The sequence below is a fragment of the Phyllobates terribilis genome, unplaced genomic scaffold (genome assembly GCF_046119375.1).
Source record: "Phyllobates terribilis strain yellow unplaced genomic scaffold, ASM4611937v1 Scaffold_4__5_contigs__length_816908805, whole genome shotgun sequence".
In the NCBI taxonomy this organism is placed as follows: domain Eukaryota; kingdom Metazoa; phylum Chordata; class Amphibia; order Anura; family Dendrobatidae; genus Phyllobates; species Phyllobates terribilis.
In genome coordinates, this window is record NW_027362764.1 from 211,323,165 (window position 1) to 211,338,417 (window position 15,253).

Sequence of the window (15,253 nt, forward strand, 5' to 3'; positions counted from 1 at the left end):
CGCAGACCCATTCAAATCTATGGGTCTGTGCACATCTCAGTGTGTTTTCACGGATCGTGCGCTCCACATGCTGACAAGTCCATTTTTTTTGCGGATGCACGGTCCGCAAAAGTGCCTCACTCTGAACACACATGGATGACATCTGTGTGTCATCAGTGTGACATGGACCGGCGCATGGGAATCAGTGCACAGTTTGCGCTGTTCCCAAGCCGGGTGCTGAACACTGCACTCATCATGGTTCCCTTCTGGCGCTGCAATCAGCACCAGCAGGGACAATGATGAGGGTAGTGGTAGTGTCTGCTCCCGCAGTGTCTCCACCTGTAAAAATAAGAATACAATAAAAAAAAAAAAAAAAAATACCATATACTCACCTAAGTGTCCCCGCTGTGATCCATGCAACAGGTCAGTAGAGGAGCCGGGGAGAATGAGCCACTCCAGCGAGCGGGCCCCGAAGCTGAGCTCAGGGGCGGTGTCCTGTCACTCAGTGAGCGCAGCTCCGGAGCGGCTCATTCTCCCCGGCGTCAGCGGTCAGAGGATTACAGCAGGGGACCTCTCCGGACAGGTGAGTATAAGGATTTTATTATATTATTCTTATTTTTACAGGTGGACACTAAGGGAGCAGACACTACTACTACCCTCATCATTGTCCCTGCTGGTGCTGATCACAGCGCCGGCAGGGAACTCTAATGAGGGCAGCGTTCAGCACCCGGCACTTGGGAACAGCGCTAACTGTAGCGCTGATTCCCAGGCGCCGGTTCGTGTGATCCTGATGCGGCACATGGTTGCCACACACGGACATCTCCGGTACAGGTTATTCCGCTACCGGAAATATACGGTAGTGTGAAACCGGCCTTAGAGTGTTATTAGCAATGCTCCACATGAAAAGAAGATGCAAATGTATTTGTGGGACTAGGAAAGAGCACATTTTCCCCTTTGAGCATAGACATAAGTGTCCACACATGGCTGAGTGAATAACAAGCACCCCAAAAGAGAACAGAATGCAAATGAATAGAGCTTTCTAATGTAGATTTTTGGTGGTAGATAAGCTGTAACTTGTTATAATGGCCCATGGTGCATGATATGTAAAACAGAACATCTTCCTGATCTCATTTTAATGGGGGGGGGGGGTGTCACTTATGTACAGAGTTGTTGTTTTTTTTTTTTTTTATGTAGAATGCTGCATGAATTATGTTCCAAAATCCATATAAAATCACTTTCAATTAATTTAAAATGAGGAAATGTACCTTTAGGGTGCATTTTTTTTTCACTCTTGTGTTGCTTAAAAAGGAAAAAGAAAAAAACTCATGTCAATTCTTAGGCTATGAGCAGTACATACAACCTCTAAGACCCGGGCGCCCCCCATCCCCCTTGAGGTTTTCCTAGGTGAAGCAGCTTCAGGAAAAAGCCCGCAGTCCCCCCCCCCCCCCCTCCCCCCGTGCCACCATCTTTTTTTCAACTATAACTAGAGTGACTTTTGAAGAATCCGCATGTCATTTAACTATTTTGGGGTTTCAAAACCCTGGAGCATTTAAAAGTTATATCAAAAGATTGAACATGTGCACAACAATGTTGTTTTGAACCACTGTGCAATGTGTGTTTTTTTTTGCAGCGCTTTTTCAAACAGAATAAGCCTGAAAAAGACCTTCTGTGCACAAAAGTTGTGTTTCATCATGGGAAACCAGTCAAATTTGTCCACTGAAATTAGTTGGAAAATATTCCCACACACACTCATACAATTTTTTCCAGTGTAAGGGCAGGTGCAGACCACTGTATTTTCAGTTTGACTACAATCCGACAAAAGATCGGATCAATGTTATTCTATAGGGTTGTGCACGTCAGATTTTTTTCCTCAGACAGAAAAAAATAAATTGCAGCATGCACGATTTGCATCTGATACTCAGATCTCACTCGACCATGCAAGTAAATGAGTCCGTGGGGAAAAAAAGATCACCACTGTGTCCCATGTGATGTATACAGCAGTTGTCACATAATTGCAGGCCACTGATTGGTTGTCACTAGTGTTGAGCGAGCACTAAAATGCTCGGGTGCTCGAAGCTCGGGCCGAGCTCACTGTGATACTCGTGTACTTGACCCGAGCAACAAGCCCAATGTTAGTCTATAGGAGACCCGAGCATTTTTGCGGTGGCACCCCCGGCAGGCTGTAGAAAGCCTAAAAAGTGCCCAAAACGATAGTGACAGTGCTCAAAAGACATGGGGACAACATGGGCATCGCCCCAGGAAGCATTTCTGACCCCCAGGTCACTGCTGTCAACAACGTGGTCAGAGGTATTAAGCCACTTTTAAGGGCTCACAATAAAACGTTCAAAAACAAAACTGAAACGGCTTTCCTGTGAAATATGTTAAGGAAGTTCCTTTCCAGGGTAAAGACTTGTGTATAAGGTAAAATAAATAACCAAAAACAAAAATACTCCTCCAAACCTTGGGCTATGTTCACAAGTAGCATTTTTTACGTGTTTTTGCACTTTTGTATTGCTTTCAACCGTGACAAATGCATTCCCTGGGAAATGTCATTTTAACATTTTACAATCTTATCTGGCCATGTGCTGTGTGACACATGCATACAGTGCTGAAAAGACATGGGAACAGCATGGGGAAGACCCCTGGAAGCATCTCTGACACCCAGGTCACTGCCTAATAGTGTGCCCATCAGAAGTGATCCTTTCCGCATCAGAAGATGCAGACTTGCAACTATCCCCGTGCAAGTCCTTGTCCCAGGGCAGTGTTCAATTGTACCTCCCCTATTCCTTGCAATGCAAGCACAAGTATGCAGCCTGACATCCACCCACCCCCAGGCTGCAATGCCATACTGCTAGCTTGCTTGCACTTGAAATGGGGCCTTTTAGTTTGGAGGAGGCCGAATCTGGCCACTACCTCATGGCTGCTTCGGCAGCGAGGTATCCATAGTCAGTCCCCAGCCACCAGGGGGCGGCCGGTTGTCCACACTCGGTCCCCAGCCGCCACTATTTCTCCTTGGAACATCCCCCCACACACTTTTCTTAGCCCGGCCTGCTTTAGGGCAGCATTGGACGAGCCCACCAGAGAACCAGACTCCTCCAGTGGGCCCTGGCGTCTCCATCAGGGGAGTTGAGAGCGCCAAGGTGAGGAGCATGATGATGATGATGATGATGAAAGTTAGCATCTGCTTTGTTTTCTTGGAATGCAAGCGCATGTATGTAGTAGCGGCTAGGCCTGAAGTGGTCAGCGTTTTGGCGCATATACTACCTCCTCCGAGGATTGCTGGATGTTTTCCTGCTACTATCCCAGTTCTATGACTCCCGTTAAAACAAAGCTTCAGGTGATGAATGATGGATGAGGTGGTGGCAAAGGAGAAAGAGCAGGAGGAACAGGGACCATTCACATCAATACCAGGCCAGTCAACCACACAGGTCTTGTAGGATATGTTTATGTACCAAAAGGAGCGGTTCGGCTACACAGTTTTAGGGCATACAGTGAGTGCAATGCCTACCAAAAATTTCGAGGCACTCCAATGCCCCTTGGAAGTGACATGGAGGTCAGAGGGCCTTAACTAAACCGTTTTTTCCATTTATAGCAACTGGGTCTCCTGTGCACTGTTGGCCTAAGCAGTGAATGGAAGGCTTTACGAAAATTATGAGGAACTGCAATGCCCCTTGAAACAGACGTGGATTACAGCATACTAAAAACCTTCTACTAAGGGAGAGTGGGTCTCCCTTAGTGTTCGCCTATGCCAGGGGTCTCAAACACGCGGCCCGCGGGCCGCATGCGGCCCCTGAGGCTGCTTTATGCGGCCCGCAGGCACAGACCCCTTGATGATCCTGACCAGGTCCAGGAGGAGCCGCCGACAGCAGCGCTGAATTGCCACACAGAGACTGTTTCCCAGCACAGCATTTCCAATGACAGCCGCTGACCAATCAGAGGCCAGCAGCTGATATCTGCGTGTCGGCGCAGTGAGTATGACGTCATTGCCGTACGCTGATGTCAGCTGCTGGCCTCTGATTGGCCGGCGGCTGGCATTGGAAATGCTGTGCTGGGAGACAGTCTGTGTGCGGCAATGCAGCGCTGCTGTCGGCGGCTCCTCCTGGACCAGGTCGGGATCGTCAAGGGGTCTGACTCTGTGGTGCCTGCGGCCACATCTGCAGGAAGGCCGCCGAGGGAACGGAGGACAGGTGAGAATCATCTTTTTTTTTTTTTTATGTGTGTGAAGAACAGCACAGGGGGCACATAGCCACAAGAGGGGACCTGGATGGGGCACATAGCCACAGGACGGGGACCTGGATGGGGCACATAGCCACAGGACGGGGACCTGGATGGGGCACATAGCCACAGGACGGGGACCTGGATGGGGCACATAGCCACTAGATGGGGACCTGGATGGGGCACAGAGCCACTAGATGGGGACCTGGATGTGGCACATAGCCAAAAGATGGGGACCTGGATGGGGCACATAGCCAAAAGATGGGGACCTGGATGGGGCACATAGCCAAAAGATGGGGACCTGGATGGGGCACATAGCCAAAAGATGGGGACCTGGATGGGGAACATAGCCACAGGATGGGGACCTGGATGGGGCACATAGCCACAAGATGGAGACCTGGATGGGACACAGAGCCACTAGATGGGGACCTGGATGGGACACACAGAGCCACTAGATGGGGACCTGGATCGGGAACATTGCCACAGGATGGGGACCTGGATCGGGAACATTGCCACAGGATGGGGACCTGGATGGGGCACATAGCCACAAGAGGGGACCTGGATGGGGCACATAGCCACAGGACGGGGACCTGGATGGGGCACATAGCCACAGGACGGGGACCTGGATGGGGCACATAGCCTCAAGATGTGGACCTGGATGGGGCACAGAGCCACTAGATGGGGACCTGGATGGGGCACAGAGCCACAAGATGGGGACCTGGATGGGGCACAGAGCCACAAGATGGGGACCTGGATGGGGCACATAGCCACAAGATGGGGACCTGGATGGGGCACATAGCCACAAGATGGGGACCTGGATGGGGCACATAGCCACTAGATGGGGACCTGGATGTGGCACATAGCCTCAAGATGGGGACCTGGATGGGGCACAGAGCCACTAGATGGGGACCTGGATGTGGCACATAGCCACAAGATGGGGACCTGGATGGGGCACATAGCCAAAAGATGGGGACCTGGATGGGGCACATAGCCACAAGATGGGGACCTGGATGGGGAACATAGCCACAGGATGGGGACCTGGATGGGGCACATAGCCACAAGATGGAGACCTGGATGGGACACAGAGCCACTAGATGGGGACCTGGATCGGGAACATTGCCACAAGATGGAGACCTGGATGGGACACAGAGCCACTAGATGGGGACCTGGATCGGGAACATTGCCACAGGATGGGGACCTGGATGGGGCACATAGCCACAGGATGGGGACCTGGATGGGGCACATAGCCACAGGATGGGGACCTGGTTGGGGCACATTAGTACAAGATGGGGACATTACTACAAGATGTTTGCCATTATTACTATATGATGCTAATTGTAAGACAATTTTACTGTATGTGGCCAATTGGGGGAAACAAAATTGTAAAAATCAAAAAAATAAAAATAAAGCATGAAAAAATATTGGGCGCTAAAAATGCTGTTTTATATGTAAACTAAAGTAAACACAAAAAAGTACACGTTTATTATCGCCACATCCATAAGGACCCAAGCTATAAAAAAATAAACACGGCAAAAATGTTCAAAAGGTGTATACAAAAAAAAATGGTATCACTAAAAATGTCACATTGAACAAAAAATGCGGCCCCCCAAATTCAAATTTTTTCCATTTGCGGCCCATATACCCAGCCGAGTTTGAGACCCCTGGCCTATGCATTGAAAAGCAAAAGCTAACTAAAATTAGGAGGAAATGCAATGCCCGTTGCAAGATTGGTGGAGTCTGCAGTGGAATAAAAAGACAATATCAATGCCCCTTGAAAAAGTGGTGGAAGTCGCATTAGCTTAACAAGACGGTTTTAATGCCCCTTGGAAGAGACGTGGAGGTCGCAGTGGAATAAAAAGACAATATCAATGCCCCTGGTAAAAGTGGTGGAGGTTGCATTAGCTTAACAAGACAGTTTTAATGCACCTTGGAAGAGACGTGGAGGTCGCAGTAGCATAACAAGACGGATTTAATGCCCTTGGAAGAGTGGTGGAGGTAGCATTAGCTTAACAAGACAGTTTTAATGCCCCTTGGAAAAGTGGTGGAGGTCGCAGTAGCTTAATAAGACAGCTTTAATGCCCCTTGGAAGAGATGTGGAGGTCAAAGTGGTTTAACAAGACTGTTTTAATGCCCCTTACAAGAGCCATGCAGTACAGCATATTAAAAACATTATTCCCATTATTGGGGAGTGGGTCTACCATAGTCCTTGCCTATGCCTTCCAAGCAAAAGCTGCCAGAAATTAGGAGGGAGGAACTTGCAATGCTGGCAACACGGACCAAGGTCACCCTGGTGGTATAGTGGTGGTGGAGGCTGAGGATAAGGAGAAGAGCAAAAAAAAGCCGAATTGAGGAAGCGTATACCCATGTGTGGGTGTGAAGCGGTGCATGGGAATACACCTCCCGAAATAACACAGTGGATTTGACTTTATGTTACTCTGCAGTCTTTTGGTGGTGATGAGAAGTCTGGCCCAATCCAGCCCTTGTTCATTTTGATAAGGGTCAGCTTGTCAGCATTGTCAGTTGACAGGCGAGTGCGCTTATCAGTTATAATTCCCCCAGCGGCACTAAAAACACGCTCCGATAACACGCTAGCGGCAGGGCAGGCCAGGACCTCCAAGGCGTACAGAGCGAGTTCATTCCAAGTGTCCAGCTTGGATACCCAATAATTAAAAGGCACAGAGGAATCACGGAGGACGCTGGTACGGTCGGCAAGGTACTCCCTCACCATCTTTTGAAACTTTCCACTCCTTGTGAGAGTAGCCCGCGCCTCAGGGTCTGTCCGAAGGGAGGGTCTGAGAAAACGGTCCCAGAACGTTGACAGTGTTCCTCTGCCTCTGCTGGATTGGAGTTGTGTCTCTCTCGCCTGTACGCCTTGGTTGGTCAACGAACTGTGACCTCTGCCGCTAGCGTGTTCAGATGGGAATTTTTTTTTAACAGTTCTGCAGCAAGGGCCTTCTGGCACTGCCCCATTTTTGTAGACCTCTCCACCTCAGGAATAAGAGAGTGAAAGCTCTCCTTGTAGCGTGGGTCTAAAAGTGTCACCAACCAGTAATGACTGTCACCCAACATTTTGGCAACGCGAGGGTCACGGTTAAGGCAGCGTAACAAAGTCAGCCATGCATGCCAGACTGGTAATGGGCAAGACTTCCGTGTCCTCACCAAGATGACGACTGACCATGTTCTCCCGGCTTCCACTATGTTTACCCAGTGTGCCGTCAGGGAGATGTACCGTCCCTGGCCACAAGCACTTGTCCATGTGTCCGTTGTCAGGTGGACTTTCCCAGTAACTGCGTTGTTGAGGGCACGACAGATGTTTTGGGACACGTGCTTGTGTAGTGCGGGGATGGCACACCAAGCAAAATAGTGTCAGCTGGGGACTGAGTACCGAGGGACGGCCACCGCCATAAGGTTGCGGAAGGATTCCATCTCCACCAGCCTAAAAGGCAGCATTTCCAACGCAAGCAGTCGTGAAATGTGCGAATTTAGGACTGTGGCCTGTGGGGCGTTGGTTGCGAATTTGCGCTTTCGTTCAAAGCTCTGGGATATGGACAATTGAACGCTGCGGTGGGACGTGGAAGCTGCCATGTGCCTGATCATGCTGGTGGTGGTCAGGCTGGTAGTTTTGTCACCCCTGCTGATGCTGTCATGGCAGGTGGTACAAATGGCCTTTTTGGGGTTATCAGCAGAGTCTTTAAAAAAATTCCAGACTCTGGAAGACCTACCGTTTGTACTGCTACCATCCCTCGTGTTGGTGTTACGGGTAATTGTTGCCCGCCTTCTGTGTGTGGCCACCACACTGCTTCTTCCTGCCTGTTGGGGTACTCTGCCTCCCTCCCCCTGTGTGCTGCTGGCCTCGCTCTGCGTGCCCTCCTGCCACGTTGGGTCAGTTACTAGATCATCCACCACCTCCTCCTCTTCCACTTGCGCACCACGATCCTCCTCCTCACTTCCTGGCAATTGTGTCTCGTCATCGTCCACCTCTTGTCGACTTCCTCTGGCCGTGGCTGTTCAAATATTTGGGCATCGCTACATGGGATCTCCTCTTCCACCACTCCAAGTGGAGCAGGCGAGGGGCACAAATATGGAAATGGACCAGTGAACAGCTCTTCAGAGTGTCCAAGTGTGGGATCACTTGCTGTCTGACGACACTCGGCATGGTGGGAGGAAGGAGCATCAGGGTGAGGAGGAGTATGCGGTCGAGACTCAGGGCTACTAAGAGTTGACCGTGTGGAAGACAGACCGAAGGTGGTGGTGCCCAGGTATTATCTGCTATCCAATTAATAACCTGTTCACACTGATCAGTTCGCAATACTGGTGTTGTAGTGTGCTTCCCTAGTAATTCGGTCGAGAAGATGTGGCTGTTGGTTGTGGCACATTTTCACCTTGGCTATGGCCCTGTTCACACTGATCAGTTCGCAATACTGGTGTTGTAGTGTGCTTCCCTAGTAATTCGGTCGAGAAGATGTGGCTGTTGGTTGTGGCACATTTTCACCTTGGCTACGGCCCCGTCCTCTACACGCACCATCACCAGAAAGTCAAGTTCCACGTCCCTTGCCACGCGCCTTGCCCATTGTAAATGAAGTAAAATAGCTTACACTTGCACTATCAATGGAAAAAGGGTAAAAAAAAGGAGATTAGAACCGTGGAAGAGGAAAACCACAGTTCTATTTCTCTGGCCTACACCAGAATCTTTTAAACCGATATATTTGTGTCTGAACAATCAGGGAGACACTATTACTGTTTTTCTTTATGGAAAAAAATACCAAAAGCAGGATAATACAGAGATTTGAACTGTGGAACTGCAAAACCACAGTTCTAATTTACTGGTGTATACCAGACTTTTTTAAATAGATATATTGGTGTCTGAACAGTTACAGACACACTCAATTTTTTGGGGGGGGAGGGGGGATACCAAAAGGTTAATAAGACGTGTATTTTGACAGTCTGACTGAGGAAAAAAAAATATAGGATTTAGATGAAAAAAAAAAATAATTTTTCCTGGTTTCCTGGCCCCTGAGACCGGGGTGATAAGTCTAGCAATTTGACCAACAGGAGCACACAGGACTGTAATGCAGCGTTTGCTGGTATAACCACTGCATCTCCTATACAGCCTGCCTGCCTGATATCTGGGATGGATATTAGTCCTGAGAAGGACTGTTTGTTTGATCTGGCAGGCTTTAGAGACCCTACACTAACTATTGCGCACTATATACCTCTCCCTAACTCAGCAGCACTGACCCTACACTGTCTGATCCGGAGCGACTGTGTCCAAGATGGTGGCGCCCGGTTTTAAATACTCGAGGTGATGCTGTGCGGCCAGCCAATCACTGTAATGCCCACAAATAACATGGCTGCGGCATTACAGTGACTGGCTGGCAATCCCTGCATGTTCATTGGCTCTGTAAAGAGCGCCAAACAGGCAGGGCGGAGACCCGAGCTCCCGCCCGAGTAACCCGGAAATGCTCGGTGCTCGCCGAACATCCCGAGTAGCGTGATGCTGGGGCGAGTAACGAGCAGTGTCGAGCATGCTCGCTGAACACTAGTTGTCATGACAGCCGGGGGTCTGCAGAAGAGCCACGTGCCTGTCACTGTGAATCTCGTATGAACGCCGGCTCTTGGCCGGCATTGATAGGAGATAGTGATTTCTGCTACACATACAGTAGCAGTGCTGGAGCCCTGCTATGTGTAGCACAGGCGATCTGATGATTGCCACTTCAAGTCTCCTAAAAGGGACTATTGAAGCCAGAAAAAAAAAAAAAAAAAGTTTAAAAAAAATATTAAATAAAAACCACAAGTGTTCAAATCACCCCCCTTTTCCCCAATCGAAAACAAAATTTTAAAAAAAAAATAAACATTTGGTATCGCTGCATTCAGAGAGAACATTTAGTCTTGGACTGACTGAGGCTTTAAGGTTTCTTCTATCTGCATTGTGCTTCTTACAGCCCGAAGTAGTTCGTCGGTGTCTTCTGAAGAAAAGTAGTACCTCTTGCCCAACTCCGAAGGTTCTGAGGTAATTTCTCCTTCCGAACTTATTGACTGAATTTCATCATCTGAGGACTGTTCCATCGCCCACCTTGGTCTTTTGGTACGAGAACCTTGATGAGGCGTCTGGGAAGGCAGGAGGCCTGAGATGGAAGCCTGGACTTCCTCTCTGATCATGGTGCGCATCGCCGTTAAGAAGGAGGCCTGCTCGTCTTTAATAACTTTGAGGGTGCAGCCTTCACAGAGTTGTTTAACCCATGCATCAGGTAATTTAATATTACACATGGCGCATCTTTTGATTTACCAGAGGACCTGCCAGTCCTCTTGGATGTAGACATCATTGTGGCTGAACCCGACTTTTCCTAATGTGAAAAATACAGGACAGTTTATCTAACCTCTGGGTTTAACCTCCTGAGTAATTAAGATGTAACTTAGGCCACTTACAATCACAAGGGACTCAGTGGGAATAACAGTCTTTCCTGCATCCTCCATACTGATCAAGAGGTTCTCTCTCTCTCACAGATGAGATACCTGTCCCCAGATCAAGGTAGCTTTATATACCCTTCCCTGTCTTCTGAATGTCTGTACCGCCTTGTAGGACGTCCCTCAGGAATCAACGCCCCAGGATGCCTCGCCGTATACTTGCTCCATCACTATTTTTCTTGTCCTATTCCCGACATTGTTGCACGCTGGGATGCGGAACCGGAAGTGTGGTGCCCTGACGTCATCCTGCAGCGCCCTGGCCTCCGGCGCTTCCTGCGTCCCAGCCTGGAACACACGCCGGAAGCATCATCTGCGGCTCTTACCTGACGAAACCGGAAGTGACGTCTCCGCGCCTGCAGCAGTGCTCCGGCAGGCGGTGGAAGCTGAGAGCCCCCACTGGGAGGGAAGCGGCTCCAGTACCAGGAGCCCCCGGTCGACTGGAAATGCGGCTGAGGAACCCCCCTTCAGGGGGTGTCGGCCCCGGATCTCTTAACAGGGGGAAGGAGAGGATTAACCCAAGATCCCCCTGAGCCCACCAAAGGTAACTTCTTCTGAGAAGCTCCAGAGCTCCCACACGTCTCTCTCGTGTCTGTCCTTACAGGGACAGGAAAAACACTGGTGGGGTGGGAGGGGTCTTTTAACCTCTCGTGTTTCCTGTCTCTATAACGATAGAAGGACAACCTCCGTGGTGCTGTCAGGAGGGACGTCCTGGAAAACAAAATTTAAAAAAAAAAAAAAATACACATTTAGTATCGCTGCATTCAGAGATGTCCAATATATCAAAATATAAAGTAAATGAATAAGAACGGTAAACAGAATAACAAGGGGAAAAAAAAATAAAAAAATCGGAATGCCAGAATGGATCACACTCAATACGGTCACGTGAAGCTAGCCTAATCCATATAAAAACCCCTCCACATGAGCAAATCAACATTTTTTTTACTGAAACTGCAGCTAAATGCTGATTTTTTTTATTTTTTTTCTAGCATTTTGCTTTCAAATTGAAGTAACCATAACAAAAACAACTCCAGACCCAAACTTACAACCTCAGACAGGAGTAAGAGACTCACAGTCAGGGCTCGCTCACACTAGCGAGTAGCATCCGATGATACTTTCATGCAAGAGCATCAGATGTTATATGCTAATGACACTTGGCTCCTGCTCTGCTGCGAGCGTGAGCCAAGTGTCCGTGCTCCGGTCCTCTCGCATCAGAGGATCACAGCACAGGTGTGGAGAAGATGGAAAGTAATTTCTCCATTTCCTCCATTGCCGGCGTCCACAGTAATTGGACTGCACAGGGATGACATCAGAGTGCAGTCCGATGTTTCACATGCGCCCATAGACTTGTATGGGTGCGTTCCGTTTGATATAAGCTGCCAATCGCGGCATGCTGCGATTGTTCCCTCATGTCGAATCACCAAGAGATGGATGATCACAGATCTGCTCTGCCCCATAGTATAACACTGGGCAGAGTGCTATCTGATAAATCATCGAAGAGCACTCGGCAGTGTTATACGCCAGTGAGAGCGAGCCCTCAGGCCAGTGAGACGAGCCCTCAGGCCAGTGAGACTGTGAAATACACACGTCTGAACTTGGCCTAAAGGACATAAACTTCTAATATTTCCTTGAAAAACTGCATAAAAAACCTTAACAAACCTGCACATGTAAGGCCAGGCCTAAAGAGGCTGTGCTTCTCCAGGAGATGTAAACAGGTGCGGGTCCCACCACTGGGGCCCCGTTGTTTCCTGCTGTCGGTGGATGCGTGCAGCGCTCTACAATCAATTACATAGGTGTCCCAAAAATTGAAGGATTAGACAGATAACAAGGACCATATAAAAGCCGGACCAAAGAGAGGAGTATGATAGAACACACAAGAATGAAAAACATTACCGAGCACTGTCTGAGTAAGACGTGACTGAACACAACAGGGCTGCGTTATAGGCACACAGATCCCAGTAATGCAGCGGTGTCAAATCGTGACCAGAGGATGGCTTACTCAGCAGGCGGAGTACGGCTGCACAATGACAGCTCACTTTGGTACTTTATACCATCACAGACTATGTAAGAAGAAACCTAAAATCAATCATTGTTATACTAGAATCTTTAGCTTTTCAAAGAGACCCTATCCGCAGGTCCAATCTGAGGACCCCTTCTAATACCTCTAGAGACCATGAGTGTAGAGGTTAATGTTTTAAGGGGTTGCCTGCTGATCTTTCATTACAGGGCTGTATCAACAGGGTCCGTCTATCAACACATCACCGCTGCAGCCATATCAACTGAACTCTGGGGAGCAGCAGAGCCACAGGAGCTAGGAATAGGAAATGATGATTATGTAGGTATTATAAAGAACTGAGGTGTTACCAGCAAATGTGTCTGTTCATCTGCCCCCACTTGAGGCCCGAGCGTTCAGCAACATGTGACAATCACAGTGTGACCCTACCCACAAACGTTTTGGACAGTTTTTCCCCCCCGATTAGTTAATACACACTGGTATAGATCATCAGCGCCAACAGCATCTGAAGCATGTGCAGAGCACTGGCGAGGTAGAGGTCCACGTGCTGTGCTGCACATGCGCCAGATGCCACCAGAGATGATGTGTGATGAGGAGGAACCGCCTGGGGTATGGGGGGGCATGTTAATAAAGCCAGGAGGAGTCCAGCCATAGTTACTCTTCAATGGAGCTGCACCTCCCCCGTGACATGTGTCGTGTGCCACTGAAATCACAGCAACACATTGTGATTTTGGTTATGATGATTCCCCATGTCGTGACCTGTGACAACCACAAATGTCTCCCAATGTGTGTGTTGTGATCGCAAGTCACACACAACTCTCTTGCTGTAGGCCTCAAGCAACATGGAACTTGTGTGCAGCTTGTCACAACCTGGCCCTTTTATTTACCGCAAAATCAGATCTAACAGTCGCACGACGGCAAGTCCCAAAGATGCTGTGAGAGAACTGCTGTCGCAGGACACACGCTGCCCTAGCCCCCCACATTCAGGGTCACTGATACTCTGTGGAGGAGATCCAGCTTCTCGAAAGCGCAAAACTTTTTATTCGGTGGATGTGTACAAAACAGCCATGGTGAAAAATGAAAATGTGCAAATGAAGGTTAATAAGAGCATTGACGTGTTTCTGGTGCATAGCACCCTTAATCATGAACATCATTGAACACCATGACAGTTAAGGGTGCTATGTACCAGAAACACGTCAATGCTCTTATTAACCTTCATTTGCACATTTTCATTTTTCACCATGGCTGTTTTGTACACATCCACTGAATAAAAAGTTTTGCGCTTTCGAGAAGCTGGATCTCCTCCTTCGCCTCTCCTCACTGAAGCACGTCTCAGCATAGACGTTTTCCTTGCAACCATTTGTGCGGGTGAGCTGGAGATTTACTATTTCTACTCACTGATACCTTCCTCAGTCACAGACAGCTGAGCTCTGGGATTGCTGATCACGCCGACACGGAGGGTGCCCAGGTAACCGGCCCCCCGCCGACACGGAGGGTGCCCAGGTAACCGGCCCCCCGCCGACACGGAGGGTGCCCAGGTAACCGGCCCCCCGCCGACACAGAGGGTGCCCAGGTAACCGGCCCCCCACCGACACGGAGGGTGCCCAGGTAACCGGCCCCCCGCCGACACGGAGGGTGCCCAGGTAACCGGCCCCCCGCCGCTTGTACTAGTCCCCACCAATCACTGGATTTTAGTTTACGGCCATAACAGAACTACAGATCTTCATGCCCTTTAATTATAGCAATCGAGGACCCCAGTGAGGTCTGGTTTATTGGGTCAGTCTGGGGGAGTTTATCTCTGGTTGCACTCTTGTCTGCACCTTATCTGTGAGCCGCTGACCTACAGGAGGCAGAAATGTCTGATTAGAGACCCCCTGATGTCTGCTCTGCGACCACCTGCGCAGACCTAATGTATCACTAGTACATGTGAGGTCACAGAGCAGCTGATGCCGGACCCTACAGCTCCGCATGGGGACATTTCTGCGCCCCCGGGCAGCATGCTGGCCATTGTAGTCCCCGGACAGCTCAGGGGTCACTAGGGTCAGGTCCCGCAGTCCCAGCCCCATATCGCGACAGAGGTCACAGACTATCCCGCCACACAGGCTCCCCGGCACTCACTCTCGGTCTAGCTGCCTCGCTGGTACGTACACAAGAGACCAGACGGCCGCTGTCAGGCTGCTGATCAGTCCTCTGTCCGCGTTGGCCACAGACACTACAGCGTCTTCCGCCATGACCGGCTTCCTACGTCCACTCAGCTCTCCGCTCGGCTCTGTAATCCCCGCCGTCCCCGGCTCAGCTGCGGTTTGTTGTGAGAACGTCTGAATCGCCCATTTCTGCGTCATCTTTCACACTGGACGGGGCGGAGACTTCGAGTCAGGTGACCGGAGCACAGCCGCCATGTTGGATGTGGGCAGGTTGTTTACGTGAGGAGTCACTGGGTGATAGGCAAACTGGACGGTGGTGTCCGAGGGCACCGGGCAGGCGGAGGCTGCAGCATGACGTAGAGTCCCAATATTTCCACACCAAATGCCTCTAACTAAAGGATAATCCGGGAGTGATGGGATTGTCATTAGGGAACACTGC

General features: G+C 49.7%; 1 protein-coding gene across 2 annotated transcripts in view; it reads right to left on the reverse strand.

Moving 5' to 3' along the window:
* ABHD5 (abhydrolase domain containing 5, lysophosphatidic acid acyltransferase) overlaps nucleotides 1–15,034 on the reverse strand; it is a 43,629-nt gene extending 28,595 nt beyond the window's left edge. Inside the window, exon 1 of one of the 2 annotated variants that reach the window (XM_073678047.1) lies at nucleotides 14,819–15,034. In XM_073678047.1, coding sequence (XP_073534148.1) covers nucleotides 14,819–15,012 — 194 coding nt within the window. In that variant the 5' untranslated portion in view covers nucleotides 15,013–15,034. Of the gene's footprint in view, nucleotides 1–14,788 lie in introns of both variants that reach the window. The other variant, XM_073678046.1, reaches the window with a different exon arrangement.
* Nucleotides 15,035–15,253: the final 219 nt, after the last annotated feature.